This window comes from Salvelinus alpinus, chromosome 10, assembly GCF_045679555.1.
Source record: "Salvelinus alpinus chromosome 10, SLU_Salpinus.1, whole genome shotgun sequence".
In the NCBI taxonomy this organism is placed as follows: Eukaryota; Metazoa; Chordata; class Actinopteri; order Salmoniformes; family Salmonidae; genus Salvelinus; species Salvelinus alpinus.
This window is the reverse complement of record NC_092095.1, coordinates 47,615,335-47,631,655: the sequence shown is the minus strand read 5'-3', so window position 1 is coordinate 47,631,655 and position 16,321 is coordinate 47,615,335. Positions and strand designations below refer to the sequence as shown.

The following is a 16,321-nucleotide window of genomic DNA, read 5'->3' as shown; positions in this document are numbered from 1 at the left end:
TTCACACACTTATCAAGAGAACACGTGGTCATCCCTACTGCCTCTGGTCTGGCGATTCACTAAACATAAATGCATCTTTTGTAAATAAGGTCTGAGTGTTGGAGTGTGCCCCTGGCTATCCGTACAGAAAATGGTGGCGTCTGCTTTGCTTAATATAAGGAATTTGAAATGATTTATACTTTTACTTTTGATACTTAAGTATATTTTAGCAATTACATTTACTTTTGATTCTTAACTATATTTAAAACCAAATACTTTTAGAATTTTACTCAAGTAGTATTTTACTGGCTGACTTACACTTTTACTTGAGTAACTTTCTATTAAGGTATCTATACTTTTACTCAAGTATGAAAAGTGGGTACTTTTTCCACCACTGGTGGCATCCTATGACGATGCCAGGTTGAAAGTCACTGAGCTCTTCAGTACGGGCCATTCTGCTGCCAATGTTTGTCTATGGAGATTGCATGGCTGTGTGCTCGATTTTATACCTGTCAGCAACGGGTGTGGCTGAAATACCCAAATCCACTCATTTGAAGGGATGTCTACATAGTTTTGGCCATGTAGCGTATTTATTGTGAATCACCTATAAGTTTGAAAAGAATATAGATATGATTTTTTGGCAATATCACACAGCCTTAACTCTTACGATAAGTGCCATGGGATCTTTAGTGACCACAGAGAGTCAGGACATCTGTTTAACGACCCATTTGAAAGACGGTACCCTACACAGAGCAATGTCCCCAATCTCTGCCATGGGGCATTGGGATCTTTTTTTAGACCGGAGGAAAGAGTGCCTCCTATTGGCCCTCCAACACCACTGGATCTCCCATCCAGGGACCGAACAGCACCGGCCCTGCTTAGCTTCAGAAGCAAGCTAACAGTGGGATGCAGGGTGGTATGCTGCTGGCTTAATCGGTTTTCAAGAAACCGTCAAAAGAGACGGTGGTATTTCCGTACCTTCTGGGAATGTCTGGATCTTCTTGTGGATGTCTGCGGCGATGGCCGCCGCCTCCACTTCGTGGTCGCTGGCAGAGATGCGTCCGTAGCGGATGTTGTCGCGGATGTTGTCGTTGAAGAGGACTGTGTCCTGGGGCACCACGCCGATGTGGGCACGCAGAGACACCTGCTTCACCTGCACCCAGAAATTAAGAGTCTCAGAAGACACTTAAGCAGTAAAGGGTGAAACGGGGAGGCACTACCTGGACTTGTAAAACCACCAAAACGCATTGAAAACAAAATGTTATATACAGCATGTGATCACAAGACAGACAACCTGGGAACTACTTTCTTGCAACTGGGCAAATTACTCACCTTAGAGATGTCCTGGCCATCGATGCGGATGCATCCCCCCTGGACGTCATAGAAACGGAAGAGCAGGCGAAGGAGGGTGCTCTTACCGCACCCTGACTGGCCAACCTAGGGGCGTCCACAGACAAACACAGACAGTTGAGCAGCGAGAACAATCGACAGATCCAAACCATCACGACTGTTGAGAAAAAGAGAGATATTAACCACTCTTCAAGACCGAAGTCTAGTATTATTTGCTTTAAGAGCCACTGAACACGCTGATTGGAACGTGCGTTTTTCTGTTGCTCATTAGAAAAACAAGATTTCAGTCTCGAAAGACCGATTCCACGTTTGGTTAATGATGTTTGTCCCCCATGAGACACTGCAGATGCAGAAGCCCATTTCACGTGCTCAAAATACCAAGAATGAATCTAAGATAAAGGAACAAATCTGTAATTAATTTAGCTGTTTTTTGCCAAGGATGTTTTAGTGGCGCAATTTTACATCTAACTAAGGTGTTTGGTGCAGTATTTCGCAAGTAAAAAAAAATGCGTGAGGTGTTGTCTTATGTAAACAAAGTCAGAGCCGCTGGGCAGGTCTGTCTCACTGTCTATGATATTGGATAGAGAGCAATCACCACAGCTGTTCACCCCATGTTAGTGGGCAAATGAACGTCGCACACTTTGTAGTCAATTTGGACACTAGAATAACAATTTCTGACTCATATCGATGCCACATAGGCCGTTTTCAAAGGGATTTGTTGTTTTTTAAAGGCAGTCGCTCTTTAACCTCTGGGTTATGCATGGAATCCAATCTTACCAATGCAACAGTATGGCCTGGCTGCACAGTGAATGATACATCCTTAAGAATCTCCTTCCTTAAAAAAACACAGAAACACAAAAAATATATGTAATCAAAGGAGAACACTGGAACAACCACAACTATGATTATTCATCAAACTGTTTCTGAATCATTAACTGTGTATGGCTAGTGGTTAATTTGGAAATCGGGAGGTGCCGGAACAAAAAGTGAGCCGAGAGGGAGGGTGACCTGGGAGGGCTCTTAGGGACCGGAACACATGGGGAAAAAATTAAATCACCTTTATAATAAAGAATTGTATGCATATAGAGGCGCTTGAAGAAGTTGCACACATGGGGATTTATTTTTTTAAAGTTTAGAGTCTGGGATTTTTTGTTGCCTTTCAGAAACACATTTCTTGCAATTCTACATCATTTTAGATGACTGGGGACTACGTCACAAATGATTGAAATGACATTCTACTTTGACACTGACAAACAGAATCTGAGATCAATAAAAACGACCTTGTATTCAATCCATCAATAGCCTAGACCAGGGATCATCAACTAGATTCAGCCGTGGGCATATTTTTTCTTGAGCGGATGGTCGGGGGGCCAGAACATAATTACAAATCATTTGTAGACTGCAAATTGACCCCAAGAAGCCCAAACAGACATAATGTTTGACTAAAACAAAATCATTTCAAATCTCGCTTGCGTTTGTATACGATCACGTCTCTATTATGCGTGGGAATACTTCGGAACAAATGTCTTAAATTAAAATCACTTGGAGTGGATTACCCAGAGTTTTTTTGTCTTTTATGTCCAACAATGAAAATTCACTCAAAAATTAGTATTTTTTGCTCATAAAACATGGGGGGGGGGAAAATAAAACCTTATTCAGCCCACAAGCCGCCAGTTGGCCAAGGTGTGTGGAGTGACATAAATTGTAAAATATGAGGAAATTATAGTCCTAAAAAAAGCTTTCCAGTTTCACTGACTCACCCAATGATGCGCAGCTCCTCCCCCCCTTCTAATTTCTTTATGTTTGTGGCTAGATTCAAATACTTTCTGTGGCACACATCAGAGTCACATACTTTCTATAGAAGAAACTTAATGTCAGGCTAGGCAACCAAAATTAATAATTAATGTATGTGTGTTATATTAAACAGAGGAGGGAGTAAAATGTAGGCAAGCAATAAACATTTCAGAACAACTACTAGTTGATTAAGGGAGAGATGACGAATTTTGGCAAAGAGATATATTTATAGACTAATAAACTTGGGGGGGTTCTGGCAGGGGGGAGCTTTTCGGCACAACACCGGAACGAAACCGCCCAAAATTGAGATGTGCTGGATCATTAGTCCAAAGAAGACCTAAAAATACATCTAAGTGATCTAAGTGAGGACTTACCCATCAATGTAGCTAAAGTACACATTCTCAAACTCCACTTTTCCCAGTTTATAGAGAAGGTTCCCTGCATTCACCACGTCCTTCACCTGAAGGGAAATCAAAGTAAATCTATTTGACCAAAAAACTATTTCCCATAACGCAGTGCAAAGAAATCCTGACAGACACCAAAATGCTGGTCATTGACTCTCGCGTAATTGGTCAGCTGCTCGATTAAGTTCTGGGTCCACACATGTTAAGAGAAGAAATCAATTGCTAGAACAAGGAGTGCAACTGGAACAAGGAGCTCCACTCTCTCTGTTCGCAAGTTACGGGCAGAAAGTCAATCCCACTTCTGAAATTCGAAAGATGCTAAGACCTGCGAAATCGTGATTTGTCCAAATAACCAGTGTCGAAAAACCAAACACTGGAACTACTACTGCTCGTTATCCTACGCATCCCAATCTCTCGGTTAACACGCATAATCTTCCCATGAGAGATTGGTCATCATCAACTTTAGTCATCGACAACCAATTTCAAAATTACCTCCTCTTCCTCGGTGAAGAGCTTAAACATGCTCTCCATGTCGATGAAGGACTTCTGGATAATTCTGTGGAGGATGAAGACCAATGTATTATACAGAGCCCGTTTTGGATTATGAGAACTGTATGGGTACTGTAATACATGATGTGTCTCTAATAGTCTAGCTTCATTTGCTTGTGTCTTTCCTGATCTAGTAACACATGACAGGTGAAGCAGTATGCTTTTAGCTATAAGTGATAGACATAAAGGAGACTAGGGAAGGATGTAAGGAAGTAGAATTGAAACTCAGCCCATAACACCTCTCACCTGTAGTAGGTTCCAAACCAGTTGAGAGGGGTGTAGAGCTGGATGATGTAGGTGCCAAAGAGGATAAAGTCTCCAAGCTGGGGATAGAGGGAACTAACCTGGTTAAATGTATCATAACACTTCACACACCACATTTATTATTAAGAAAAACATGTGACATCACTCAGTGTTATAGGATTTTTTTTCTCACAAAACCTTTTTCAAACATGTATTTTTCACGCATGAAAGCATAGCAAGGCTGCTTGGCCTTGTAGTGATGCAATACGTCTATGTTTTGCATTTGTATTGATTTGGTTTGTCTGCAAGGCAAGCTGCAAGAATAATTTCCTTATTAGAGTACAATGAAGTTTTAGAATCTAATGTAGGACATAGAGCCGAAAAACAGCATAGTGAAAGAGAAAAGCGGCCTGAGATTGAGGTGAGACAATAGAGCTTTTCGCCATACTGAGCCAAACCAGGCTAGAGTGGCCTGGTTATGCCTCCAGACATTCACCGTAGTTGCTGGAACCATGCTGAAAAGCACAATGTGAAAAGAGCCAGCAGTTTGTTTTAGAATGGCTCAATAGTAATTTTTAGGAATCACATAATATTCAACAAATATAGCAGTGGGGTATGTTGAGACATTTTTTACATTCAGCATCGCTACGTCAAGGGAAATATACCTATTATGTCTAACAAAGATTTCTACAGTACACACACTACATGACCAAAAGTAGGTGGACACCATCTCGTCGAACATCTTGTTCCAAAATCACGGGAATTATTTTGGAGTTGGTCCCCCCTTTGCTGCTATAACAGCCGCCACTCTTCTGGGAAACAAAGTACTGAGTATGGAAAATGTGGAAAATATATTATTTAATGACAAAGAAAAAACATTTATTTTAATTTTTTTATGTTTGCTAATGAAATATCAAATTTACATAAGTATTCAGACCCTTTACTCAGTACTTTGTTGAAGCACCTTTGACAGAGATTACAGAATCAAGTCTTCTTGGGTATGATGCTACAAGCTTGGCCCACCTGTATTTGGGAAGTTTCTCCCATTCTTCTCTGCAGAGTCTCTCAAGCTGTGATTTTGGATGGGGAGCGTTGCTGCACAGCTATTTTCAGGTCTCTCCAGAGATGTTCGATCAGGTTCAAGTTCGGGCTCTGGCTGGGCCACTGAAGGACATTCAGAGACTTCTCCCGAAGCCACTCCTGCGTTGTCTTGGCTGTGTGCTTAGGGTAGTTGTCCTGTTGGAAGGTGAAGCTTCATCCCAGTCTGAGGTCCTGAGCTGTTTTTCATCAAGGATCTCTCTGTACTTTGCTCCGTTCAACTTTCCCTCGATCCTGACTAGTGTCCAAGTTCCTGCCCCTGAAAAACATCCCCACAGCATGATGCTGCCACCACGCGTCACCATAGGGATGGTGCCAGGTCTCCTCCAGACGTGACGCTTGGCATTCAGGCCAAAGAGTTCAATCTTGTTTTCATCTCATAGTCTGAGAGTCTTCAGGTGCCTTTTGGCAAACTCCAAGCGGGCTGTCATGTGCCTTTTACTGAGGAGTGGCTTCCGTCTGGCCACTCTACCATAAAGCCCTGATTGGTGGAGTGCTGCAGAGATGGTTGTCCTTCTCAAAGGTTCTCCCATCTCCACAGAGGAACTCTGTCAGAGTGACCATCGGGTTCTTGGTCACCTCCCTGACCAAGATCCTTCTCCCTCGATTGCGCAGTTTGGTCGGGCGGCCAGCTCCAGGAAGAGTCTTGGTGGTTCCAAACTTCTTCCATTTAAGAATAATGGAGGTACCCTTCCCCAGATCTGTGCCTCGACACAATCTCGGAGCTCTACGGACAATTCCTTTGACCTGATGGCTTGTTTTTTGCTCTGACATGCACTGTCAACTGTGGGACCTTACACACACACACACACACACACACACACACTGGGGGCTCCCGAGTGGCGCAGCGTCACTACAGACCCTGGTTCGATTCCAGGCTGTATCACAACCGGCCATGTTTGGGAGTCCCATAGGGCTGCGCACAATTGGCCCAGCGTCATCCGGGTTAGGGTTTGGCTGGGGTAGGCCGTCATTGTAAATAAGAATTTGTTCTTAACTGACTTTCCTAGGTAAATAAAAGTTAAATAAAAAAAATTGACAGGTGTGTGGCTTTCCAAATCATGTCCAGTAAATTCAAGGTGGACTCCAATCAAGTTGTAGAAACATCAAGGATGATCAATGGAAACAGGATGCACCTGAGCTCAATTGAGTGTCATAGCAAAGGGTCTGAATACTTATGTAAATAAGCTTTTTCTTTGCAACTTTAGGTAGAAAATAAATCACTTTTGATGAAAATAAATGGTGTGGTCATCTGTTTTCTCTTTGTCATTATGGGTTATTCTGTGTAGATTGCTGAGGATATATATATATTTTTTAATCCATTTTAGAATAAGGCTGTAACCTAACAAAATTAGGAAAAAGTCAAGGGGTCTGAATACTTTCCGAAGGCATATATAGTTTTGTATATATTTGCTTTTTTTTCAGGATATCCCGCGACCCCATTTTAATATTAGGCGACCCCTAATTTGGGAACCACTGCCTTAGACACAACTTACCCCACTCTCCCCTACCCAACATTCAATTTGGACCAAACTTCTTTCTTCAGACCTGAGGAATCCAATAAAATTGTCAAAAGCCACCCACAGACCCCACGCCAATCCCACCCCAACCAGTATAAAGTCAAATTTGGCATTGAAGTTGCTTGCGTTATTTACCACAAATCTGTAAAAGTACCATGTTTTTGCCCACTAGATGCCGCTGTTCCTGCTACTGCCACACCATTTATAAATTTAGCTGGTCTCGTGTTTAATAAATTGATCAGAACATTTTCTTTGCCACTTTAGGTAGAAAATAAAGTATTTTCGCTCATGATGGAAAATGTATTTTCTACCTAAAGTAGCAAAGAAAAAAAGCCTTCAGTGTTCTCTTTTCGTCCCCGTCTGCATATTTGCAATCAAACGCCAGAATTTTCTCCTTCTCCTTAGCTATCATACTCTCGGTCCTCCAGAAAGTGGAGAGCAACAATTATGCAGGTCTACTCCATGATATCTTTTTTAAAAAGCAGCATGAGAAAGGATTACCTACACATACTGACCAGCTCAAATTATAGCGCTACATGACAGACCAATCCTCTCTCAGCATTTCCAGCCAGCTCATTATCTCAGCCAATCATGGCTAGCAGGAAGGTTGCTGACTTTTTCCATGGCTAAACCAACTAGGCTCGTAATTTAACAATTGTATTTGTATTTACTGATGGCATACAAGTTTGTTATTAAGGCACATGGAAGTTCACATGTTCCAGAAGGCATTTCTGCCAAAACAATGCCTTTTGATTTAAAACAAACAAATGGCGCTCCTGTGAAGTAGTGACGTGCGACATACACCTAGTTTCCTGAAACTAGTCACAATTGTGTGGCCAAAACAGTCCTCCATGAAAGCAATTCAGTTTGTCCTTCTCTTGGTAACCTAATGCTTTAACCCAACTCTTCTTGAATTGTACAAAAAATGTATTGCGCAATTCTCATATGAAGACTTTTCCGTCAAGCCCATAACGGAGAAATTGGCAGACTAAAATGTGACAACCCTAACAAAATAATACAATTATAAACCCTTGCATGGCAGTCGTATGTTTTTCAATATAATTATTAGAAAACATCTCTATAGGTAGTGTGTTTAGTGACATTGACCATTAATCCCAGCCCAACCCAATACCATTGCAAACACTATATTTGGGACTTTAAGCATTAAAGGTCATAACATTGGAACCATTACAATGGATGTAGCCTAATGGTTTGCTTGTTCACATGGAATGGTCCAACTAACCTTTTTTGAAGGGAATAAACCACACACAGAAGATATGTTTCCTGGACACATATTAAGCTTAAGAGAAGGGCACACTAAATTGCTTTCATGGAGGACTGGCTTAAATTGTGAAGATGACCACACAATTTATTTAAATTTACAGCAAAATGGATAAAAGGTTGTGGCAGTAGCAGGAACAGCTGCAAAGCCTGGTACTCTCACACTAATTTATTGTAAATAATGCAATCAACTAAAATAACAAATCTCTCTGAACAGAAGAAAAAACATGTAATCAGTGAATACATTACATAGAATGAAGAAGCAATACTCCAAGCCACAGCTCCATACTATTTGTCAGACATTGAGAACTGATACTGGTTGTTGCCGTGTGATGTGGGGGGTCCGTGTGTGGCTTTTGATCATTTCATTGGATTCCTCATGTCTTACTCATTGTTAGGAAGAATCATGGTCCAAATAGGATGTTAAGTATTATAAACTCAGCAAAAAAATAAACATCCCATTTTCAGGACCCTGTCTTTCAAAGATAATTCGTAAAAATCCAAATAACTTCACAGATCTTCATTGTTTCCCATGCTGTTTCCCATGCTTGTTCAATGAACCATAAACAACTAATGAACATGCACCTGTGGAACGGTTGTTAAGACACTAACAGCTTACAGACGGTAGGCAATTAAGGTCACAGTTATGAAAACTTAGGACACTAAAGAGGCCTTTCTACTGACTCTGAAAAACACCAAAAGAAAGATGCGCAGGGTCCCTGCTCATCTGCATGAACGTGCCTTAGGCATGCTGCAAGGAGGCATGAGGACTGCAGATGTGGCCAGGGCAATAAATTGCAAAATCCATACTGTGAGACGCCTAAGACAGCGCTACAGGGAGACAGGGCAGACAGCTGATCGTCCTCGCAGTGGCAGACCACGTGTAACAACACCTGCACAGGATCGGTACATCCGAACATCACACCTGCGCGACAGGTACAGGATGGCAACAACAACTGCCCGAGTTACACCAGGAACGCACAATCCCTCCATCAGTGCTCAGACTGTCCGCAATAGGCTGAGAGAGGCTGGACTGAGGGCTTGTAGGCCTGTTGTAAGGTAGGTCCTCACCAGACATCACAGGCAACAACATCGCCTATGGGCACAAACCCACCGTCTCTGGACCAGACAGGACTGGCAAAAAGTGCTCTTCACTGACGAGTCGCGGTTTTGTCTCACCAGAGATGATGGTCGGATTCGCGTTTATTGACGAAGGAATGAGCATTACACCGAGGTCTATACTCTGGAGCGGGATCGATTTGGAGGTGGAGGGTCCGTCATGGTCTGGGGAGGTGTGTCACAGCATCATCGGACTGAGCCTGTTGTCATTGCAGGCAATCTCAATGCTGTGCGTTACAGGGAAGACATCCTCCTCCCTCATGTGGTACCATTCCTGCAGGCTCATCCTGACATGACCCTCCAGCATGACAATGCCTCCAGCCATACTGCTCTTTCTGTGCGTGATTTCCTACAAGACAGGAATGTCAGTGTTCTGCCATGGCCAGCGAAGAGCATGTCTGGGACCTGTTGGATCAGAGGGTGAGGGCTTGGGCCATTCCCCCCAGATATGTCCGGGAACTTGCAGGTGCCTTGGTGGAAGAGTGGGGTAACATCTCACAGAAAGAACTGGCAAATCTGGTGCAGTCCATGAGGAGGAGATGCACTGCAGTACTTAATGCAGCTGGTGGCCACACTAGATACTGACTGTTACTTTTGATTTTTACCCCACCTTTGTTCAGGGACACATTAATCCATTTCTCTTAGTCACATGTCTGTGGAACTTGTTCAGTTTATGTCTCAGTTGTTTTTTTGTTGTTTTTTCCCCCTTTTCTCCCCAATTTTCGTGGTATCCAATCGCTAGTAATTACTATCTTGTCTCATCGCTACAACTCCCGTACGGGCTCGGGAGAGACGTAGTTTTCAGCACAATCTGAGATAGTGGGTGTCAAAATCCTCTTTCTTCTGCTTTTCGAGGTGGAATGACCCTTAAGCTAGCAAGCACTCTGAGCTCAGTACCTTAAACTTGCCCTCCTGGAAAAAGTAGGCAGAGAGCAGTGAGCCTGCCAGTAGGCCTGAGCCAACAATCAGGTTCTGGGTCTGGTTCAGGAAGGCCAGAGAGGCTTGGGTCTTCCATTCTGAAATCTAGGATGGGAGGGGACAGACAGACAGAACGCAAATGCAACATTACAATCAATATAGTTATAGCCTGGTCCCAGATCTGTTTGTGCCGTCTTGCCAACTCCTATGGTCATTGTTATGCAGACCATAAATACAACATTATAATAAATAGAGTTATTGCCTGGTCCCAGATCTGCTTGTGCTGTCAAAAAGACCTGGAACCAACAGATTTACAAAAGGTAAAGAGCAATGCCTACTGGTGGCCGTTCTAAAATCATAGCACATCATCAATAATGGCAGGCTCAATCAATCAACATTTCAATCAAATGTATTTTAGAAAGGCCTTTTTACATCAGTAGTTGTCACAAAGTGCTTATACAGATACCCAGCCTAAAAGCCCATAGAGCAAACAATGCAGATGTACAAGCACATTGGCTTGGAAAAACTCCATAGAAAAGAAGGAACCTAGGCAGAAACCAGGCTCTGAGAGGTGGCCAGTCCCCTTATGGCTGTGCTTTATAAGAGTACATGGCCATTAAGACCAGATCGTTCTTCAAGACATTCAAATGTTCTTCTATGACCAGCAGTGTCAAATAATAAATCAGTGGTTATAGAGGGTGCAACAGTTCAGCATCTCAGGAGTAAATGCTCCTGAGGGGGGGGGGGGGGTAGAGATGGTCTGCAGAAACTCGAACTATGCATGCATCTAAGGTGGTCAAACACATCTACCTGAATAACCAAAGCAAGCACTCTGGTGTAACTTTACACAGATCTACATTCTCAACTCTTCAGCGTTTGACATCTATAGTCTAGATTACCTGATACTTCAGGATGGCGTCCTCAAAACGGTCCACTTCATAATTTTCTGCGTTGTAGTACTTCACCTGTTGGAAAAACACAACAATCGCAGTCGTGAAGCAACTTTGAAACTGCAAAATGTAATGTGTTTGTGGACAGCTTCATGTGCCAGGTGGGGATTCTGGATCGTGTTCATTAGGCACCCAACAGACTTAAACAGAGAGAGACTACGTGGACTTACTTTTCATTTTCTGTTGCAAAACTTTTTTTTTTTTTAACATTTTCCGTTGTGTGTCATGTGGTGGTTATTTCTTTATTATCAAATGAGGAGAGACAAACGTATCACACAAGTCAGAGTTGTACTTAAACAAAATATTTATGAACTTATTAATAAGGAAAGCAGGTCACACCACACACACAAGTGCTCTGCAATAACAAGGCTGGTCAACCCAACACTCTTGACTGTTGGGTTGTGAGCCCTGACACAAAGAATACAAAGATATTTTATTGCAAAGATACACCCACTTAATCTACATGACAAACAACAGATATGTGGAATGGGTCACAAGGTGAGACTTGATATAAGAGAAAGGAGTATCCCCCAGCCAAATAGTATTTGTCGTGTAGACTGTTCTTATTGTACAGAAATCAGAGTTTGGCCCCTAAGACAAGGTTCCTCTCATACCCAAGCCATCTCTCCTTGGTACTTAACACTAACACAAACACCAACTCATTCTATGAAATGCATGCTGTAGGAATTAATCACCAAACCATTCATAAATCAAAGGCTCCTCCTCTCAGTTCACACAGACACAGATAAGCGAGTCCTAATAGAACCCTATTCTATTGCATAAAACAACTTTTTGATGCAATAACAGTATTATAACTTAATCTTGTGATTTCTCCACCATAGTCCTAATGAACACGACCCAAGTATTGAGGTTATAAGTCAATGGGAGCATCTCCGTACCGTCTCAAAGTTGAGCAGGGAGTCCACTGCCTTGGACTTGGCGTTGTTGTCCTGGGTGTTCATGTCTCGCCTGTACTTAGTCCTCCATTCCGTGATGATGATGGTAAGGGCTGGAGCAATATATTGATGGACCATTATGAAATATTACATTGTTATTACCAGGGGTAGGAACCCGTTCAGGGAACAGAACCAAAAACCGAAAGAACAAAAAATGAAGAAGGAAACTGATCTCTTGTGTTCCGAAATATAACCATTCTTTTAAAATCTTGAGAACCGGTTAATAATGAATGTTATTTTTAGTTCCAAAAATATTCCTCCCGATCTATTATGTTTATATAATTCTGTAAAGTTATAATGTTAGTTATTGAGTACCACAGTATGAGCCATAATAACAATAAAATCTAGTGGTCAAACAAGGAAATGGTAAAAAAAAAATGGCGCCGGAGAAGAGGGCTGACGTGTCTCCAACCGATTGTGTTTTTTTGTTTGTTTATTTGCTCTTGTTTGTAACTTATTTTTTAAACTTATTTTGTACATAATGTTGCCGTTACCGTCTCTTATGACCAAAAAATAACTTCTGGACACCAGGACTGCGATTACTCACCACAGACTGGCAGAATCCTTTTTTTCCTTTAACGAGTTAAACGAGCCCAACGTCAACGATATACTGCTTTCTCGGGAACAGGCCCAGATCCCCGTGATTTGCGTGAAAAAGAGGTGGAGAAAAAGGGGCCAGAGGAGGGCTGCCTTTTGAGAATTCGTAGGCGATCGAATAACCCCCACTTCCTTCCATTCTGCTAGCAAACGTGCAATCTTTGGAGAATAAAATAGATGACCTACACGCAAGATTAAACTACCAACGGGACATTCAAAAATGTAATATCTTATGCTTCACGGAATCGTGGCTGGATGACGACACTATCAACATACAGCTGGCTGGTTATACGCTGTACCGGCAGAATAGAATATCGGCGTCTGGTAAGACAAGGGGCGGCGGTCTATGTATTTTTGTAAATAACAGCTGGTGCACGATATCTAAGGAAGTCTCGAGCTATTGCTCGCCTGAGGTAAAGTATCTCATGATAAGCTGTAGACCACACTATCTACCTAGAGAGTTTTCATCTGTATTTTTCATAGCTGTTTAGATACCACCACAGTCAGAGGCTGGCACTACGACAGCATTGAATGAGCTGTATTCCGCCATAAGCAAACAAGAAAATGCTCACCCAGAGGTGATGCTCCTAGTAGCCGTGGACTTTAATGCAGAGAAACTTAAATCCATTTTACCAAATTTCTATCAGTATGTTAAATGTGCAACCAGAGGGAAAATAAACTCTGGACCACCTTTACTCCACACACAGAGATGCATTCTAAGCTCTCCCTCGCCCTCCATTTGGCAAATATTACCATAAATCTGATTCCTGCTGACAAGCAAAAATTCAAGCAGGAAGTACCAGTGACTTGATGAATAAAAAAAGTGGTCAGATGAAGCAGATGCTAAGCTACAGGACTGTTTTGCTAGCACAGACTGAAATATGTTCTGGGATTCCTCCGATGGCATTGAGGAGTACACCACATCAGTCATTGGCTTCATCAATAAGTGCATCGATGATGTCGTCCCCACAGTGACTGTATGTACATACACCAACCAGAAGCTATGGATTTCAGGCAACATTTGCACGGAGCTAAATGGTAGAGCTGCCGTTTTCAAGGACTCTAACCCGGGAGCTTATAAGAAATCTCTCTATGCCCTCCGACGAACCATCAAACAAGCAAAGCATCAATACAGGACTAAGATCGAATCGTACTACACCAGCTCTGAAGCTCGTCAGATGTGGCAGGGCTTGCAAACCATTACAGACTACAAAAGGAAGCACAGCCGAAAGCTGCCCAGTGACAAGAGCTTACCAGACGAGCTAAATTACTTCTATGCTCACTTTGAGGCAAATAACACTGAAAAATGCATGAGAGCACCAGCTGTTCCGGAAGACAGTGAGATCACACTCGCCGCAGCCGATGAGAGTAAGACCTTTAAACAGGTCAACATTCACAGACAGATAACCAGGACGTGTACTCCGAGCATGTGCTGACCAACTGGCAAGTGTCTTCCCTGACATTTTCAACCTCTCCCTGTCAGAGTCTGTAATACCAACATGTTTTAAGGAGACCATCATAGTGCCTGCGCCCAAGAATACTAAGGTAACCTGAAAAAATGACAACCGACCCGTAGCACTCACGTCTGTAGCCCTGAAGTGCTTTGAAAGGCTGGTCATGGCTCACATCAACACCATTATCGCAGAAACCCTAGACCCACTCTAATTTTCATACTGCCCCAACAGATCCACAGATGATGCAATCTCTATTGCACTCCACACTGCCCTTTCTCACCTGGACAAAAGGAATCTATGTGAGAATGCTATTCATTGACTACAGCTCTGCATTCAACACCATAGTGTCCTCAAAGCTCATCAATAAGCTAAGAACCCTGGGACTAAACACCTCCCTCTGCAACTGGATCATGGACTTCCTGACGGGCCGCACCCAGGTGGTAAGGGTAGGTAACAACACATCCGCCACGCTGATCCTCAACACAGGGCCCCCTCAGGGGTGCGTGCTCAGTCCCCTCCTGTACTCCCTGTTCACTCATGACTGCACGGCCAGGCACAACTCCAACACTATCATTAAGTTTGCTGATGACACAACAGTGGTAGGCCTGAACACAGACAACGACGAGACAGCCTATAGGGAGGTCAGAGACCTGGCAGTGTGATGCCAGTATAACATACTCTCCCTCAACGTGATCAAGACAAAGGAGATGATTGTGGACTACAGGAAAAAGAGCACCGAGCACGCCCCCATTCTCATCAACGGGGCTGTAGTGGAGCAGGTTGAGAGCTTCAAGTTCCTTGGCGTCCACATCACCAACAAACTAATATGGTCCAAACACACCAAGACAGTCGTGAAGAGAGCACGACAAAACCTATTCCCCTTCAGGAGACGGAAAATATTTGGCATGGGTCCTCAGATCCTCAAAAGGTTCTACAGCTGCACCATCGAGAGCATCCTGACTGGTTGCATCACTGCCTGGTATGGCAACTGCTCGGCCTCCGACCACAAGGCACTACAGAGGGTAGTGCAAATGGCACAGTACATCATTGGGGCCAAGCTTCCTGCCATCCAGGACCTCCATACCAGGCGGTGTCAGAGGAAGGCCCTAAAAATTGTCAAAGACTCCAGCCACCCTAGTCATAGACTTTTCTCTCTGCTACCACACGGCAAGTGGTACTGGAGCGCCAAGTCTAGGTCCAAGAGGCTTCTAAACAGCTTCTACCCCCAAGCCATAAGACTCCTGAATATCTAATCAAATGGCTACCCAGACTATTTGCATTGCCTCCCCTCTCCCTCTTTTACACCGCTGCTACTTCTTATTCTTATCCGTATTTTTTTAAACTGCATTGTTGGTTAGGGGCTCGTAAGTAAGTATTTCACTGTAAGGTCTACACTTTTTGTATACGGTGCATGTGACTAATAAAATGTGATTCGATTAGAATAATTTTCCCACCATTTATTTTTCTTATAGGGGATTTTAGAAACACAAAAAATAAGGGTGGTGATTCGTGTAGGTTTACCCTGGCGTGACGTTTTGATTACCGTGTAAATCTCTCGAAGACAAGGTGACTTTATCAATATATTTGCCTGTATTTATCACCCAAAAATGAAATGCTAATTAGCTGCTAATGTGGTGATCATAAAGAACTACAAATTTAATGATCTGTACTAGACTGCCGAATAGAGGCAAAGGTAAGAATCTCTGAATTAACTAATGTTAGCTAAATTGAACAATGAATAAATTGCCAACATTTCTTTAAAATTGACAATTCTTTGAAATGTCTTGTGTAAGTTTTAAAATATACACAATACCTGTTACCAAAGGTGTCAGCGAGAGATGACTTGCAGGAGCTTCAAGGATTTGTAGTCTTGCATGATGTCTACTTTGATGATAATTAGCATTTTTGATTCTGAGAGTAAATAGAGCTGAAGATATGTATTTTGTATTAAAAAAATACATTGCTGTTACTCAATGTTTATTATCTATGCATAGTCACTTTACCCATACCTACATGTACATATTACCTCAATTACCTTGACTAACCTGTACCTCCGCACATTGACTCGGTATCGGTACCCCTGTACAGAATATAGCCTCATTATTGTTA

At 42.6% G+C, this 16,321-nt stretch overlaps 1 protein-coding gene across 2 annotated transcripts in view; it reads right to left on the bottom strand.

Annotated features, from left to right (window-relative positions):
- The window catches only part of LOC139532110 (ATP-binding cassette sub-family B member 6-like), a 41,354-nt gene that overhangs the window by 6,327 nt on the left and 18,706 nt on the right, over positions 1-16,321 (bottom strand). For both annotated transcript variants that reach the window (XM_071329266.1, XM_071329267.1), the window contains exons 8-16: positions 12,105-12,214; positions 11,155-11,220; positions 10,235-10,360; positions 4,323-4,399; positions 4,020-4,083; positions 3,498-3,583; positions 2,107-2,164; positions 1,312-1,416; positions 958-1,132 (exon numbers count right to left, since the gene is read on the bottom strand). In XM_071329266.1, coding sequence (XP_071185367.1) covers positions 958-1,132; positions 1,312-1,416; positions 2,107-2,164; positions 3,498-3,583; positions 4,020-4,083; positions 4,323-4,399; positions 10,235-10,360; positions 11,155-11,220; positions 12,105-12,214 — 867 coding nt within the window. The remainder of the gene's footprint in view (positions 1-957; positions 1,133-1,311; positions 1,417-2,106; positions 2,165-3,497; positions 3,584-4,019; positions 4,084-4,322; positions 4,400-10,234; positions 10,361-11,154; positions 11,221-12,104; positions 12,215-16,321) is intronic.